This window comes from Cebidichthys violaceus, unplaced genomic scaffold (genome assembly GCF_023349555.1).
Source record: "Cebidichthys violaceus isolate CVI_PGR_0920_01 unplaced genomic scaffold, fCebVio1.0.p SCAF_13, whole genome shotgun sequence".
Classification (NCBI taxonomy): Eukaryota; Metazoa; Chordata; class Actinopteri; order Perciformes; family Stichaeidae; genus Cebidichthys; species Cebidichthys violaceus.
In genome coordinates this window covers 15,873,788-15,890,216 of record NW_027176296.1, presented here as the reverse complement: position 1 = coordinate 15,890,216, position 16,429 = coordinate 15,873,788, and the positions used below count along the sequence as shown (strand labels likewise).

General features: G+C 45.5%; 3 protein-coding genes across 9 annotated transcripts; 2 read left to right on the top strand and 1 right to left on the bottom strand.

The window, feature by feature from the left end:
* The first annotated feature begins 1,717 nt into the window (after window positions 1-1,717).
* aldh9a1a.1 (aldehyde dehydrogenase 9 family, member A1a, tandem duplicate 1) lies at window positions 1,718-5,519 on the top strand. Of its 2 annotated transcripts, XM_068707940.1 has the most exons (11): window positions 1,718-1,941; window positions 2,398-2,543; window positions 2,847-2,976; window positions 3,171-3,305; window positions 3,396-3,592; window positions 3,741-3,881; window positions 3,984-4,172; window positions 4,348-4,435; window positions 4,529-4,670; window positions 4,899-5,011; window positions 5,150-5,519. In XM_068707940.1, exons 1-11 carry the CDS (start codon window positions 1,800-1,802, stop codon window positions 5,242-5,244), a joined length of 1,518 nt encoding a protein of 505 aa, XP_068564041.1. In that variant the 5' UTR covers window positions 1,718-1,799; the 3' UTR covers window positions 5,245-5,519. The 2 variants fall into 2 exon arrangements, with proteins under 2 accessions (XP_068564041.1, XP_068564043.1); XM_068707942.1 differs by lacking the exon at window positions 1,718-1,941 and having other exon boundaries at window positions 2,398-2,557.
* A 1,002-nt stretch (window positions 5,520-6,521) lies between these two features.
* Window positions 6,522-12,470, bottom strand: rsph4a (radial spoke head component 4A). Of its 5 annotated transcripts, XM_068707934.1 has the most exons (8): window positions 10,857-10,969; window positions 10,456-10,678; window positions 9,744-10,019; window positions 8,342-8,788; window positions 8,127-8,259; window positions 7,288-7,405; window positions 6,931-7,195; window positions 6,522-6,774 (listed from the first exon to the last, which is right to left on the bottom strand). In XM_068707934.1, exons 1-7 carry the CDS (start codon window positions 10,955-10,957, stop codon window positions 6,961-6,963), a joined length of 1,533 nt encoding a protein of 510 aa, XP_068564035.1. In that variant the 5' UTR covers window positions 10,958-10,969; the 3' UTR covers window positions 6,522-6,774; window positions 6,931-6,960. The 5 variants fall into 5 exon arrangements, with proteins under 5 accessions (XP_068564035.1, XP_068564038.1, XP_068564036.1 ...); XM_068707937.1 differs by lacking the exon at window positions 10,857-10,969 and adding an exon at window positions 12,382-12,470 and having other exon boundaries at window positions 6,522-7,195; XM_068707935.1 differs by lacking the exon at window positions 10,857-10,969 and adding an exon at window positions 11,509-11,746 and having other exon boundaries at window positions 6,522-7,195.
* med8 (mediator complex subunit 8) lies at window positions 12,083-15,531 on the top strand. Of its 2 annotated transcripts, none has more exons than XM_068707939.1 (7): window positions 12,083-12,149; window positions 12,419-12,540; window positions 13,062-13,206; window positions 13,306-13,446; window positions 13,610-13,697; window positions 13,795-14,034; window positions 14,791-15,531. In XM_068707939.1, the coding sequence occupies exons 1-7, from the start codon at window positions 12,144-12,146 to the stop codon at window positions 14,859-14,861; spliced, it is 813 nt and encodes a 270-aa protein (XP_068564040.1). In that variant the 5' UTR covers window positions 12,083-12,143; the 3' UTR covers window positions 14,862-15,531. The 2 variants fall into 2 exon arrangements, with proteins under 2 accessions (XP_068564040.1, XP_068564039.1); XM_068707938.1 differs by having other exon boundaries at window positions 13,795-14,055; window positions 14,791-15,530.
* Window positions 15,532-16,429: the final 898 nt, after the last annotated feature.

Genomic DNA, 16,429 nt, shown 5'->3' with positions numbered 1-16,429 from the left:
GATCTTTCGGCTCCCAAATGGCTCTTCAGATTTTTTTGGTGCTTAAATTAATTTATTACCAACAATAATGTAAAATTATGCGCATTATGAATTACTAATGTAAAAAAAAACATGCACTATATCAAATGTTTATTATATAAATACACTTTTATTTATACACTCTACAGAGTGCTAAAAAAAAATAATTAGAAAGTGCAAAAACAAACGTTTAACTATTTACAAATTAACTTAACTAACTTTTAACTATTTTAAACTTTTAGCTTTTTAATACTTAACACATTTAAAGTGAAACAACATACAGAAGCTTCCCTCCCCATTCCTCTTGGCTCAGAGGACCAACTGGTGCATTCATAACAGCCAGGGTAGAGATGACTGCATCCTTGGACTCCAGAATCCGTTTTAGCATATGAAAGGTGGAGCTCCACCTCGTGACACAGTCTCGTTTGAGCTTCAGCTCAGGCGTGCCCATCTGTAGTTGGGTGGATTTGAGCTCGTGTGTGGCTGTTGTGCTCCTGTGGAAAAGCTCCACTGTCGCCTTCACTTTGTTCACAGTGGGCTTCGTCGCCTTCAGAGCATCTCTTACAAACAGGTTGATTGTGTGTGTGCACGACATGGGTGGTGGGTCCATTTCAGGGTTTGAATTGCTTTGGTCATGTTAGCTGCATTGTCACTGACACAGCAAACCACTTTGTTGTCCACGCCCCACTCTTTTGCCACTTTGAGCAGCTCCTCTGCTAAGTTGTCAGAAGTGTGTCTGTCACCGAACTCAAAACAATCCAGAAGACAGGACACCATTTTGAAGCACGTTCTCTGTCATACAGGCCTGGGATGATTCCTAGGGAGAGTGTTTTCCTACTTGGAATTGCACACATTGGATTGAGTGCATGAATAAACCTTCTGAATATCTTTGTCATCCACAACTGAAAATGGTTGGAAATCACACGCAATCAGTTTGGCCAGTTCTTCATCAGTCGTCTTCTGTCTTGCTGCGGTCATAGACTTTTGCAAAAAAAATTGTCTCGTAGAGCTCTGGGTTGTACTTTCAGGTGGTTGTGGTGGTGTACTGGACGATGCTGTGTAGACACTGCAGTTGCGGCAACAGTTGCAGTAGACATACTGGCACCTTCATTAATATCAGGTTCACTTGCTTGTCTTTTTTCTTCCAATTGCACTGATGGATGAACAGTTGTCATGTGCCTGTGCAGGTTGTTTGTGGAGCCAGCTCGATATGAGATTTTAGTCTTGCAGACTCTACATTCTGCCTTAGTTTGGTCAATGTAATTGAAATGTGTCCAGATTTTGCTGCGTTTCCTGTTGACACTCATTTTCTCAACTTTGTTTTTTTTACCTTTCCAGTCCGTTGCTCTCTTTCTCTCTCGTGACTCGTCTCCCTTCCTCCTGTTCGTGTGCTTGCTGTGTGCTGTGTGCTGTGTGTGTAACTCCCGCCCCTCCCCCCTCTGCTCAGCGCAGGCGCAGAGACGACGCCACACATATTGACCAATCAAATGCGGCTTGAGAGAGGAGAGAGAGAGAGAAAGAGAGAGAAAGAGAGAGAGAGAGAGAGAGAGAGAGAGAGAGAGAGAGAGAGAGAGAGAGAGAGAGAGAGAGAGAGAGAGAGAGAGAGAGAGAGAGAGAGAGAGAGAGAGAGAGAGAGAGAGAGAGAGAGAGAGAGAGAGAGAGAGAGAGAGAGAGAGAGAGAGAGAGAGAGAGAAAAAAAAAAAAAAAAAAAGAAGAAGCGGCCCCAAAGCGGCTCTCTGCTGTATTTCCCCCGTGTCTTCGCAGGTCCTCTCCCTCCGACTATGGCCCAGTCAATCCTCGACACTATGCCCGGAGCCGCCACGGGCACCGTGCTCATCTCCGAACCGCTGAATTTCTGGGGCGGGAAGCGAGTGAAGCCCAGACAGGACACGAACGCAGAGCCCGTGTTCGAGCCTGCGACTGGTAAACTTACTGAAGTCTGCTCACCGTTATGTAACGCTTTGCATGTTGACTCTTAATAATTAGTGAAATATGTTGAAGCCCGGTTTAACCCTCCTGTTATGTTCGGTGGTTTTAAATGCATATTTAATCATTCAAAAGTGGTCAGAAACCAAAAAAAAATCACGAACTTATTGAGGGCGGTGGACTGCTGAGAAGCGCCCGGGGAGCAATTATGTGTTCAGTGTCTTACTCGGGGACACTTCGACACGGGACACGTCCCAGTCAAGGATCGACCTTGCGGTTACCAGACGACCCTCTTAGCCTCAGTGTTTCCACGGTCGCCCCAGAAAGCGTCATTAAAGCTGCACGATCTGTTGCGCCAATCGGACTAAATGAGACGTCTTCTTAGTTCTTTCCCCTTCTATCTCGTCTTGGAGCTCAGCCAGTCCGTAACCCTGCTGTTGTTGTTTTGTGCAGGCCGCGTCTTGTGTCAGATGGTTCCCTGTGTGGCTGAGGAGGTGGACGAGGCCATAAAGAGCGCCCACGCCGCCTACCTCCAATGGAGCAAGCTGGCCGGCATGGAGAGGGCTCGGGTGATGTTAGAGGCCGCCCGCATTATCAGGGTGAGCCGATCAAGGTGTGTCGAAACCAGGCGGTCTGATTTCAGAGTTGCGCAACATAAATTGGAGCAGATGTTGGCAGTTATTCATTAAAAGCACAATTATGCCCCCCTCCCTCTACTGCTGGCCTACATTTGCACAGTACAAACCTGTTGTGCGTCTGTGCTGCCTCATTGATGTCACGCAGTTTTGGGAGTTTAACCTCAATTTGTCCGAGTCATTGTATAATCTTAAAGCTATATGCATGAAATGACACCAGATTACCATGTAACCCTCCCCCCCCCCCTGTTATTCTAATACAAATAGGAAAGAAGGGAGAAAATCGCAAAGCTGGAAGTGATCAACAATGGCAAGTCCATCACTGAGGCGCTGGTGGATATTGATGTTGCCTGGCAGTGCATCGAATACTACGCCGGCCTGGCTGGGACACTCGCAGGTGAGTGCTGTGGTGGTTGATTTTCTTTGACAAGACTGGTCACAGATGAGGTTGGAGTCGAAGATCAATTTTTGCAGAATTCTTTATTGGACATGAATCGTGGGAAGGAAAGCATAGTTTGCTGGACTGCTGAATTCCTTCAGCTTTTCTGAAGGAACCGTAAAACCGTATTGTGTTTTTCGTTCCAATCGAAGGCCAGCACATCCAGCTTCCCGGCGGGTCGTTCGCTTACACCAGGAGGGAGCCCCTTGGCGTGTGCGCGGGAATCGGTGCATGGAATTACCCCTTCCAGATCGCATCGTGGAAGTCCGCTCCTGCTCTGGCATGTGGTGAGTGTCTAAACAGTGTGTATTACCGCACAAGATTACTCAAGAATACTGGCGACGTGCGGCGTTTTTTTAAAATGCGGTTGCGTTCAGGTAACGCCATGGTGTTCAAGCCCTCGCCGATGACTCCCGTGACCGCCGTCATTCTGGCTGAGATCTACAAAGAGGCCGGGGTGCCCGATGGGCTCTTCTGCGTGGTGCAAGGCGGGGCAGACACCGGCACCTTGCTCTGCCATCACCCGAAGGTCGCCAAAGTGTCTTTCACCGGCAGTGTGCCAACCGGCAAAAAGGTGCAGAGGCCGTGGCAGCGTGTTTGAGCGATTAAACCCGACTTGAACGTTGCGTGACGTACACCTGACGTACACGTCATGACCGCATTTATTATCGCCAGACGGAGCGGATGTGAGTTTAGCTCGGTTTTGTTCTTCTTGCCCTCAGGTCATGGAAATGTCTGCAAAGGGGGTGAAGCAGGTGACTCTGGAGCTCGGAGGGAAATCTCCCCTCCTGATCTTCAAGGACTGTGAGCTGGAAAACGCGGTGAAGGGAGCACTCATGGCCAACTTCCTGACGCAGGGGCAGGTGAGCCAGTCGTATCACGCACGTGTTGTTGTTGTTGTTGGTTTTTTAACGGCGTCAAGGCTCGACCCGATCAAAATGCATTCTTTTATTTCTACGCATTAGGTTTGCTGCAATGGCACCAGAGTGTATGTGCAAAGAGAGATCGTGCCCCGGTTCCTTGAAGAAGTCGTGAAGAGGACCAAGGCCATCCCCGTGGGCGACCCACTGCTGGACGGCACCCGGATGGGCGCGCTGATCAGCAAGCCGCAGCTGCAGAAAGTGCTGGGATTTGTCACCCAGGCCCAGAAAGAGGTAGTGCTTCTAATCTAAGCGTTTAATAACCCCCCCCCGTGGAAGAATTGAGCAAACGTGGAGAGGCGTTTTACCTGAGAGCGAATCCGCCGTGATATCACCGCCACTGCTTTCATACAGATTAATTACAGTTTAATTATGTATTATTATTTTTGACAAATGTATGTCTTTCCAGGGAGCCAAAGTGCTTTGCGGAGGAGAGCCTATTGTCCCCAGTGACCCCAAATTGAAAGGGGGCTACTTCATGGCACCTTGTGTGCTTGGTAAGTGACGCTACACCACATCACATCATCAGTCAGTTTTTTTTTGGTGTCCCGGGTGTGTTACACCCAGTCTGTCTTCCCCCCCCGGCACAGATAACTGCAGGGATGACATGACCTGTGTGAAGGAGGAGATCTTTGGCCCGGTCATGTCAGTGCTGCCTTTCGACACAGAGGAGGAGGTGATCGGAAGAGCCAACGACACCACGTTTGGTCTGGCCTCCGGGGTCTTCACCAGGTCAGCAGATCACACGCATAGAGCATAGCATCGGAAGACCCGCTGACTCACAACGCTGACAGTTTGCTCTCAAAGATAATGAGGCCGCTGCACATTCCATTGGCTGCCGCCCAGGGTTTCAACAGAGCAGTCAATAAGAGTGTTGCAATTACCAAGTGGAATTGGTTGCGCAACAGTACATTTTAATGTTCAAAAAATCTGAAACGTGTTCCTTTCCTCTGCCTGCAGGGACATTTCCCGAGCCCACCGCGTCGCCGCGAACCTGGAGGCAGGGACCTGCTTCATCAACAACTACAACATCAGCCCCGTGGAAGTGCCGTTTGGAGGATACAAGATGTCAGGTAGGGGTGTTTGGTTTTTTTTTTGAAAGGTTAAAATGGTCGGAATGATTCCGTTTGTCATCGTAACCGCAAAGGAAATGCGTTCATGGTATAACATGTCACTGTGCGTTAAACACGATCTGTACTGTGCCGCACCAGGTTTCGGCAGAGAGAACGGCCAGGTGACCATCGAGTACTACTCCCAGCTGAAGACGGTGGTTGTGGAGATGGGCGACGTCGACAGCCTCTTCTAAACTCCTCTGCCCAAGTTAACACAGCTGTGAACAAATTGCTGCTTTTCTACCTACTTAAATATTAACCAAGTAAATGAACACAAACCTTCAAGCAAAGAACAAACGCTAGTGTGTTTGCCTAAAGAGTGAGCCTTAATCAGAAGTCCTGTGTGTAATGAACTGTGAAACAAGGCTAATCAGTCCGTCTGCTTTTTTTTTTTTATACTCCATGCTTATCTAACACACTATTGGACAACTAACGCCTTTCTATCAAAATAAAATGTTTGAGATTCAAAGACTGTGCCTGGTTCCTTCAGAATAAAAGATGAATTACGATCACTTCTTCAGTGACAACTGAGTAACACAACAGTACTGACCATGTATATCATCATTCACATTTTTACAAACTGCTGATCTAGACATTTCAGTACAATAGAGCGCTGCAGTTATGAGTCTTAAAACCCGGGGACGAGTTAGCATTGTGGCACTTCCGGTTCCCTCGTCTTGAAGTAAAGAGGTTCTTGTGTATCTCCTAAGATGCAAGGAAAAGACACAAGTGAGGGAAAACAGGGATGCAATTAAGAGACTTGGGATGTACCCGACAGTGACTGTTCTGTTCATAAGATTGGAGTGATTAAGAGCTGTTAAGCTTATAGCATGCCCAAGACACACATACGGGTAATAGAATGTTCTAGATGTATTAAATAATAAACAATGAAACTTTCTATTAGATGTGTCCATAGCTCCTTGCTGCACAGCTGGAAGCCAAATAGAAATCCCATGAGTTGGAGGTGTGTAAGCTGAGGGCAGAGTGGCAAGATGAGCTGACCCAGGAGAGAGACATTCAGTAAGTCTCCCAGCACACAGTTGGGTCTAATAATACACATCTATCTCTGGATTGTGTGTAGGTGTGTGTGTGTGTGTGTGTGTGTGTGTTTCAAATAACCTGGCGGTGTCTGCTTCTTTGGCATCTCTCTAAACCACATCTGTTGGACCTGTGAGAAATCTTTGGACAAACTGGAACCTGAAAGTGACCTTTAAAACCAGACCTTTGCTCTTATGTTGTTCGACATGGGTTCAATAAACAACACAAACGGCATCCATGAGAGAGAGAGAGCAGCCCTGTCCCACCTCTCTATGGACTCTGAAGGGAGCCCTATGGCCTTCATTCATTTTGAGGACACTCTCAATGTCTCGGTACAAAACCTTGATCTTAGCTATGAGACCTGTGCTGCACCTCTGGAACATCTTCCTGACTAACGGTGCTTTTATATTGCACCCGTTAGAAACTCTCTGCTTCATTATTAATCGTGTGTTTGTAACAGAAGAAACTGAATTATTTGGTGAAGGTTTTTTTTATTCTTTTGCAGGGTATATTATGACCGTAACATAATTTAGACTACATGTTTGGGTTTACTACTTTGCTCACGTGTGCTGCCTGCTGGTTATTGGGGAGCACTGCAGCTAAGGCAGAACCGGTTGGCTGAACTCAGAAGTGTCCCCTCCCTCTCTAACACCACGGCGGTAAAGTCAGAGGGAAACAACCAACATCTGTAAAACATCGTCCACAGCATACCTTCAACAAACTTTTGGTACACACAAGTGACCTGTTCAGATGTTGAACTTATTGACCTGAACTTGGTCAGTGCTGAATAAACTGATTTATAATAAACTGATTTATTTGGCCATCGACTTACAAATAAATACCTGAAAAATGTTAAATGTGGAACCGTTTTCTCAATCGTCGTCTTCCTCGTCGTCCTCGTCGTCCATGTACTCCAGCGCTTCCTCGGCAGCTCGCTCCTCCTCCAGAGTTTCTTGCAGCGCCAGCTCGTCCTCCAGCGATGGGTCCAGGGCCTCTGTGATTTCTGGTCCGCTTGGATATTCGTTCTGTGGCTGCGGGGGTACGGCCGGGCTGTAGCCTTCACCTGCATCCTTCAGACCCCATCCGACGTATATGTTCTCAAACGTCCTAAATCAAGAGACGCCACATGGTTGGTTGTCTTTAGGATACTGTGAGAAATCAAACACAGGAAGTGAGAGTATCCCGATCTTTTCACGTACTTTCCACAGCTGTATGCATACGCCCCTGGCCAAAGGTTGGAACGTATCACAGCCACTGCATGCTGTAAGGTGAGAGTGGAGGACATCCTGACGGTCCAGGGAGGAATGTTGAACTTTTCTGAGAGACACAAATATTAAAAAGATTTAGCCGGTAACAGGAGCTCACATAGGCGGCTGGATTTCCAAAATAAAAGATATAGCTGAGTTTAAAAAACAAAAAGCCCTTAGTTGGTAACAGGAGTTTAACAAGGGGCCTTTGAGTGGCCTGTTTGGGGGTTTTTCAAACTAAAAGCCTTTTCCCTTTTTCTGCAGGGACCCTCTACAAGGGTGGATTGTAATTGAATTACGTATTGAAAATAAAGGCTAAATGATATGATAGTAGCAATATCTGCAGACTTTTAATGTACAGACTTCATGTAAGCTTTAAACAGGTCACAAAGTATTTATACTTCTTCTGTTGTTTTGTCCGATTCACTACTACTTCTTCATTCTTTCAGCTAAAGAAACCAGGACATTTATGCTCGTTTAAAGAACTTTTATGCCTTTTAAAGTCCAATGCATTTCTTCTTTCAGCCTTTATCAGTGAATTCATTTAAATGTCCACCTTTTGACAGTATCACAGTTTAGCTTTCAGCTTTTCTACCAGTGTACTCGGCTCTTAGCTTCTTCCGGTATTGAAGAAACTGTAAAGATGTGGGATTCATTTGGGGAGATGTAAAAAGGCATTTTTAAAAAGTGAAGGCAGCAAGTCACCCGCTCCCATGTGGAAACTAAATCATAAGTAACCTTTCGAACACATAACTGGTTTGGCATGAAAATGTCCAAAGTCAAAGACTGACCTGCGTCTTGGGAGAGGCGGGTAAGCAAAGGGGGTCCAACGTCTTGCTCAGGTTCATCATCGTCTTCCTTCTCTTCAGCCTCTCCTTCCTCATTGAAGTCATCTCCCGTTTTCTTAGCCAGGTTGCAGCGGCCCTAAATTAGTCCACGTTCACACATTAAACAAGCGCAGCGCTTGAGGAAATGCTCCGTGCACCTGCTGGGTTCAGACGTGTACCTGCTGCAGAATGTGCTGAACGTGATGCACCCAGCTGGACAAAGGCTCCATGTCAGCAGCAGAGACGCCCTCAAAGTCAGGATTCACTTCAACGCTGTTCAGGGCTTCCTCGTCTTCCTCGTCGCCTTCATCCTCCGCCGGCCTGAAGAAGCCTTCGGGGCTGACCTGTGTGCCGGCAGAGATCCGAGCGATCTGCGCTCTCAGGTAGTTGGCTTCATTCCCGGGGAAAGGCGGGTAGCTGACAACTGGGCTGTCCAGCCTCCCGGTGAAGAACTTACGGATCTGACGAGCAACAGTGATCTGCGCCGGACTGACTGAAGGGAGCTTGACCCAAGGAAGACCCGGCTCTTTGCACACATAATAAACACACTTGTTAGCGCCGGTTCCTAGGGTCTCCTCCGCCAGCGCTGGAAGGGGTTCATAGGTGGACTGAGGAAGTGGATCCTTCTGAAAGCAAAGCCACCACAGGACCAGAAGAATTACTCAAACAATTCATTTCTATTCTTCCCCTTGAAAAGAGTAAAGGACACTCTGGAAGGAGCATGCATGCTGCTCAGGCTAGTCGCAGTGACCCGTCTCTCCCTGGCGCAGTCCTGCTGATAAAGGCTCCTTTCGGTTACATTATGGTGCGTTCAAGCTCCGAACATTAATAGTTTGTATTGGGCGAAGGTAAATTACAACGTTTTCATAGTGTGTTCAAAAGTGTAATCAGGGAAAATTTTGGTTTTGGCAAGAAACTTGTTGAAGGAGTTTTCGCAGCAACATAAAATAAATATTAGGAGTTATAACCGGTTTCATTTCCTCACACTAGCATTCAGCTGCTTATAATTATTAATACTGAGAATGCCCCCCAAAAAAATGTTTCCTCATTTGAATTGTGTGTTTTTAATCAAATAACCACTAGAGATGACTATTAACAAAGTAAAAGGATAACATTTAGACATTATTTTTGTAAAATTTTCCAAATCTTTATTGATTGGATTTATTTATTAATAGATATGTAAAACATCTCAGCTCCTTTCCCTGAGGACAAGTGGCTAAAAAAGCTTAAATGTCAAGCCCTGTAGACAGCCAATCAGGAGTCAGGCATTATTTCCTTCTAGCCTATGGTAGGCTGTCAATAGCCCTGCTATAGCTGACAGTAGCCAACAGTGATACAAAAAGTACATGTGATTGGAAATAATCAGTAAATCAGACAAGTTAAGGATTTGTGTTTTTCAAGAGGTAAACCCGCAAACATGGAGGTCCTACTAAAATATGATCAAATATACTTTGAACATAAGAAAAAGGGATTGAAATAAAGGCCTGGTTCTGAAGCTGAGGTAAATAAAGACCCCTGCCACCGTTTGAGAGTACATAAAGAGTATCCGGTACACAGATTGAGTACTTTTCTCTTCCTCACCTCGTCCTCTTGAGTCTCCGCTTCTCTCTCCTCTTCCTCGGCTGATTCTTCAAAGCTCCTCTCTACCTCCCCCTCTCTGTATTCGGCTTCAGCGACGATATAGCCGCTCTCCGTTCCCAGGACTTTGCCCCACAGTCGGCAGCGCAGCAGATTGTGCGACTCGGCGAGCTGCTTCAGTGCGAGGAAAACCCTCTGCATCTCCTCTCTGCCCAGACCTACTCCAGCCTGCTCCATGTAGAAGCAGATCTCACTCACATTGGGGAGAGCCGCCTCCATCTGATGAAGACCAATGAACGTGTTAAATCGTGCAAATTCAGCTCCGTTTACTACATGAGTGATACCCACAACATATATTTTCAGGTAAGCCTGGCAGGCGACGATAGAATGGTGACTCATCCATTTACATTTGTGTTATATTGCAGAGATGGATGGGTGTCAGAGTTTGCTGTGGCAGGTGGATATCCTCTTTAAATCATTAGTGACAACTAAATACGTAGTTTCATTAGGTGCATTTGTCATCCAAAGGCAGTACTTAAATACTAAAATACTAAAATATTGCTCAAAAAGAAACAAAACAATCACAATTTGGGGTCCGTTGCTCCATATGAGGGGGTCCTTGTATGTGTGGGCTCTTCTGCCCTATTGCCTGTATGTCATTTCCCCTTCAAATCAACAAGACAAATTCACAGTTTAGGGTGTATGTTGCCGATACCCGTTTCTCCTCCCGGTCATCCTCTTCTGGCTGAGCAAACAGCAGGCGCTGCTCCTCAGCCAGCAGCTCGGCGGCCGTAGCCTGCGGAAGGTCTCGCAGGGTGCTTTGCTCGTCTTCCAAAAAAGTCCGCTTCACATCGTGGCTCATATCCTCAATCACATCCACCGCGTCCCGCGGCTGCTCATCCATCACCTTCAGCAGCAGCTGGGTGAGGTGGTCATAACTGGAATGTTAAAAGAAAGACATCAGTGAAGGCTTCCTGAGACGTAGGATCCTCTGATTGAAGGGCGACCCCGCTCTACCACTGAGACAACAGTTGCGCTACAAACACTACAAATGTATCACTGTGCACTAATGCTTGCTTGGTTGTTCCGAAGTGGAAATACCTAAGGGCCACCTACAGGAGAGAGAGAAGATATGAGGAGAAAGAGAGGAGGAGCTCAGGGTCAGGTTCAGGTTCAGGTTCAGGTGCAGCAGGAGGCAGTCGGAGGTGGAAGAACATCCTCAACTACCTGGAGCCAAACATGGAGGACAGCAACACCTTTACCAACTTCAGGCAGAATAAGTCTTGTGAGGAGTATAGCGATGTAGAGGCTCTCATATGTCTGATTAAAGTCAGTGTGAAGAATTGTAAGGATTCAAATGTTATTTCTGTCAGATAAAGGGATTGTGATTATTAATAGTAATACTAGTAGAAGTATTTTTTTTTTTTAATTATTTTTCCTGACCCCTTTCATCAAGGTCCCTCAACCCCACCTATGAGTGCTGCGTCCTCAATGCCGTTAACAACCTGCCAGACAAGGAGCAGGGTTTCATACCTCAGTGAATTAAGGTCTGACTGTTGGAAGTCGAAAGACTAAACTAACCAAGTATAGTTTTATGTATTTTTTTTTTTTTTTATCTATACAGTAAAATGACTCTCAATCAACCGTCGTTGTATTTCATTCTTGTTTCCATCTCGTAATGCATTGTAACCAACCGACGGAGCTCACTTGACCACAGCAGCCATGAGCTAACTGTGAGCTAACTGTGAGCTAACTGTTCATCACTCACAGGTTCATGTTGCTCTGCGTGCTGCTCGTCTTCATGAAAGCCTTAAGCGAGGCCGCTGACCGCAGACTCTGCTCACCGTCGTCTCGCTCTGCGTCCATCGTACTTCTGTTTTGGTCGCGTTCACGTCAACGATGAATTAACGGTGTGGCTCCAAACTTCACCGGTTGCTATGGTTACTGCAACAGAATGGTTGCTAGGTTCGCGAGAGCACCGCGAGCTCCCCCCTCGAAATACACTACATGTCTGTGTGTGTGTGTGTGTGTGTGTGTGTGTGTGTGTGTGTGTGTGTGTTGCAGTTGAAAAGCAGTGGGCAGTATTATTGTCATATTTGTTCAAGCTTTATATCGTTGTGCTGTCAGCAAAAAGTCATTTCATATCCACATTTGGAATGCATTTTCTCAGTGGTGGAAGAAGTATTCAGATCCTCTGCTTAAGTAGCCACAAAGAGATAATAGATAATTCAAAAGTTTTACCGAGAGTTACATTCCACCACTATATGTTTTTGTGTTTTGGGTATTTCCGTGTAGTGAAAATGCAGTGTTCAAAACACGTGCTCTTATTTTGACACGGTTACCCGGAAGTGTTTCTGCCTTGACTGAATTAGAGCGTTTCACTGTTAGCTTTGTAGTTCAACAATGCAGGTAATGCTATTTTAATGCCCGTATATTGTCATTTAGAGTATGGTACTTTGTTATACTATTCACTGGTCCTTCCATTGCATTTCAACTTGTATATGTTTGTATGTGGTGCTTCTAGTTTACTTATTTTTGGAGCTAGCAATAGCTAACTTGCTAATAGGTAACGTTAATTAACAGCTAACGTAGGTTAAGCTAACTCTCGTTTAAGATGGGTTAACGTCTCAATGAAGTCTACCTGAATGTGTCGACCATTTCTCTTTTCTTTCCCTCAGCAACGAGAGGAGAAGCAGTTGGAGGCGGCGGTGGAGTCGCTCGTTTCTCGAGTAGCGCACGTCAAGAACGCTCTTCACAGTTTCATTTATAAGTTGGAAAATGAATACGAGCGATTAACATGGTGAGTATTCAGGCTTTGGCCATTTTTATTGGACACAATCTTTATAAAATTAGTTACATTTTAATGTAGGGCTGCCATACTCCAGTCACTCTAGCTTCAACATCCATCTCTGGATGTCAAATCTTTAGTCTGTGTCTGCAGTCAAGTTCTCAAGTTAAGACTTGATTGTGTGTATTAAAGAAACAATATTAGATTGTTTGGTGGATTGTCCATATTATATTGAAGTGTTTAATGGTTTTAAACTATTGTTTCATCTGTTTGATGGAGGGTAGTGATCCACACCATTTAACTGGTTTACAAACTATCCAATTTCATCCTTGAATAAATATGTTAGCTCTAACGTTACCTTGTCAGTTGATGAGATTTTCTACTACGTTAATGCTAAAAAAGGTGACGTTTGACACAAGGTGCTCTGTTTTGTCATCAAAAGGCACACATTTTAAATATGTCCTTTTGTGAAGTGTTTTCTTCTTCCCTTCTCAGATGCTGTGATTTTTTTTTATTGTGTTTGTGTCATTCAGGCCGTCTGTTTTGGACAACTTCGCCCTGATATCCGGTCAGCTGAACACCATCAACAAACTGCTGAAGAACGAGAAGACGCCGTCCTTTCGCAACCAGGTTATAATACCGCTGCTTCTGTCCCCGGACCGAGACGAGGACTTAGCAGTGAGTGCCAAAGCCACGGACGGACGTTTCTGACAATCTCTCTCTCTCTCTGACCTTTCCATTCACGGCACACCCCTCGCTTGTCCCCCTTCCCCACAGAAACTCACAGAGCAGCGCGTCCCAGTGTTCAGCCATGAGATCGTACCGGACTACTTGCGGACCAAGCCTGATCCAGAGGTGGAGGAGCAGGAGAAACAGCTGAGTGTGGAGGCGGCGCGGATTGGCCCGGAGGTGGCACAGGTCAGTTGGTTATCGTACGAGCGGATCGATGCTGTCTTACTCGTACGCATACGATGTAATTTAGTCGTGCTAAAATGTAGAACAGTCATTGGCCTTGCATTGCTTACAGCTGTAGAGTGTTTTGCATGGTTCAAACGCCGCCTGGTTGTTTTTTCATCAACAGAAACAGATCCAGACGTTAAATAAACTTTGTTCCAATCTGCTGGAGAAGCTGAACAATCCTCGTGATGACAGAGATGCAGAGAGTGCAGGTATGCTGCACTTTCACTGTCCAGGAATCTCATCTAAAATGTATTAATGCATTTAAATATGTTGACTCGTGTGCGTATTTTAATTTTTTTCCCACAGCGATACGACAGAACAAACCATCGTTCAACCCCGCTGACACTAACGCGTTGGTGGGAGCAGTTGCTTTTGGAAAGGGGCTTTCCAAATGTAGGCCTCCTGGTCCGGTGGCCCCTGGACATCCGGGACAAGGGCCCATGATGGGCGGAGGTCCAACCTTACAGCAGGTCACCATCGGCGGTGGTTCAAGCCAGCAAGCAGGTATGGGAGGACCTGTGGCTCCACAGCAGCAAGGGCAGCCAGGTAGGAGACCTGGAGAGCTGGGTTAGTATTTGCGCCACCACTACTTTTGGTTGTTTGCCGTTTGTGTTCTTACAATGAATTCGTACTGATGTTAAAGGGATAGTTCGCTTGTATTTATCCGTAGTCGGTGTGTTCCCTACAGTAGACGACGGCCGGCACGCCCCCCAGTTTGGAGAAGCCACAGCAGTAATATTGCTTTGCTTCCGTTGCCGGTGTTCCTGTCTGTTTCTCCAAACTGGGGGCGTGCCGGCCGCCATGAACTGTCCGTGAAACACTGGCTGGAGTAGGACCTCGTACAACCCCACTTCAAAACATCGAACTATCCCTTTAAGCCCTTGCTGCTCTTCTCACCCCTTTGCATGCGTCTAATTGTGAGAATATTTGTACTGTTAATTGATGTGGATAGGGGTCTTTATAATTTAATAAATACAGTGTTTAATGATATATTCTTTAATGATTACACCATATCTTCATACCCTTCCACACACAAGATCATCTAAACAGCAATTATTGGATAGTAAGAGCTGAACAGATAGATCTAACAAATAATATTTCATTCAGTCAGATGATGCTGCTGGAAACTTTATGACTTCTTTGTGAATCTCATCGTCTTCCAGACGAGACAGAAATTCATGTCGAATGGGCTTAATGTATCAAGGGGACTATTTATTTGTCTTTGCTGAACTCTTTAGATTTCCGAGGACGCAGATGGAAAAACAAGTATTCATGTTCTCCCTCTTTTGTTTTCTTTCTCAGGAAAAATGCCAAGCAGCATCAAGACAAACATCAAATCTGCATCCGGTTCAATGCATCCTTATAACAGATGAGCTCCTTTTTTTTTTTTTTTTTTTTTGGTTATGTTTTATAAGCATTTGTGACATTTCAGAGTCTCGCCTACAGCAATGACAACAATTTGTAATACTCTCATTTGTAACTTTAATAGAAACATTATTTTCATAGAATGGACCATCTGCAAAGTTATTGCTACTCTGTTCTCTCTAAAGCTGTTTCACTGACACTTAGTGTAAAATTATCTCACACATAAAATGTTAATTATTTGCAACCATCAGGGTTTTTATTTTCATTTTTGATAAATCATCTGAACCTCTGTGTTTCAGCCACTAGATGGCAGTATGGCATCATTGTTTTGGGATTAGAAAGGCTTGTATTTAGTGCTGTACTATTGACTCTTTTTTTTTTTTTTTTTTTTTTTTTCAATAAAAGATGTGCTTAAAGAACTACTTTGTTGCGTCACGAATACATTTAAATCACTATCTATTATATTTATGTACTTAAGAAAAGTAATAAATCAACTTTCCTATTATTTCTCGCATTTTTTTTAATCTTAAACTAGTGTGCTTTGCCAGTAGCTTCTCTTTTATTGTATTTAAATGTTACAATCAAGTGGTGTTTACACCGCTCCGCATTGTCCACACTGTAACATTGCTGTATTCGATCATCGCTAGTGTTAACGTGTCTTGACATGGACGGAACATCTGCCCGTCAAATGACCATCCAGACATTTCAGACATGCGCCCATGATCTCATGATGTCCCTTCCCGTATTTCTGCCGGTGTCCTCTTCCTCCTGCTCCTCTTTGCCCATTTCGCAGCGGTACCAAAGGTGAGAATAATGAGGGCGGACGTTGCTCTGCGTGGCCTGATAATGTCAAAGTGTTTAAGAGGCCAAATGAGGAAGTATCTGTGCTGACGTGTGAGGGGGGCCCGGCTCTCTCTCTCTCTCCCTCCCTCTGTCCACTCCGATCCCCGTCCTGCTGCACAGCGCAGCGGCCGTGCTGCTGTCACAGCATGCGGGCCCACCGCTGACCTACATACACCCTCTGTCCCCAAACAGGCAGACGTCTCGCTGTGTCAGCCGCCGTGCTCGGACGCTCTGCTGAGACAGCTCAAAGCTGCACAAGGTCAGAGTCGCGTCCACGGGATGAGGACTAGATTATAAACAAAGACCTAACGGGCAGCAATCATGCAAAGCCCGGAAAACAAGAGGGAGGGGTGTGTGTGTGTGTGTGTGTGTGTGTGTGTGTGTGTGTGTGTGTGAGTGAGAGAGAGAGAGAGAGAGAGACTTCTTCTCACCCGGAGTTAAAGGAGTTATGCAGCTTTTGCACGTTTTTACCATTTGCACCAAAGCACAACACATGTGCTCATTTCCAGCCAAGGTTCAAGTCTCTGCAAGATTATTATCACAACATATGAAAATGAATGAGAGCTAGTGGCCAAATCAATATACAGGAAGAATTACACTTTTATTGCACCTCCTCTGTCCTCTGACGCTTAATTTGCACGTATCCTCTCAAAACCTGATGCCTTGTTTTGCTTAAAGAGCTGAATTGTGGCTTATATAAGCGTGAACCTTCCAAATGCATTTTGGGTAAAAA

Excerpts from the sequence above, each read along its gene's own strand:
- aldh9a1a.1 (XM_068707940.1), top strand. The coding sequence starts at position 1,800 with ATGGCCCAGTCAATCCTCGACACTATGCCCGGAGCCGCCACGGGCACC. Across the intron at positions 3,593-3,740 it reads GTGTGCCAACCGGCAAAAAG|GTCATGGAAATGTCTGCAAA; the intron begins GTGCAGAGGCCG and ends TCTTGCCCTCAG. Across the intron at positions 4,436-4,528 it reads CATGGCACCTTGTGTGCTTG|ATAACTGCAGGGATGACATG; the intron begins GTAAGTGACGCT and ends CCCCCGGCACAG.
- rsph4a (XM_068707933.1), bottom strand. The coding sequence starts at position 10,957 with ATGTTCTTCCACCTCCGACTGCCTCCTGCTGCACCTGAACCTGAACCT. Across the intron at positions 8,789-9,743 it reads CGGAGACTCAAGAGGACGAG|AAGGATCCACTTCCTCAGTC; the intron begins GTGAGGAAGAGA and ends CTTTGCTTTCAG. Across the intron at positions 8,260-8,341 it reads TTCAGCACATTCTGCAGCAG|GGCCGCTGCAACCTGGCTAA; the intron begins GTACACGTCTGA and ends GGACTAATTTAG.
- med8 (XM_068707938.1), top strand. Across the intron at positions 12,541-13,061 it reads GAATACGAGCGATTAACATG|GCCGTCTGTTTTGGACAACT; the intron begins GTGAGTATTCAG and ends TGTGTCATTCAG. Across the intron at positions 14,056-14,790 it reads TAGGAGACCTGGAGAGCTGG|GAAAAATGCCAAGCAGCATC; the intron begins GTTAGTATTTGC and ends TTTCTTTCTCAG.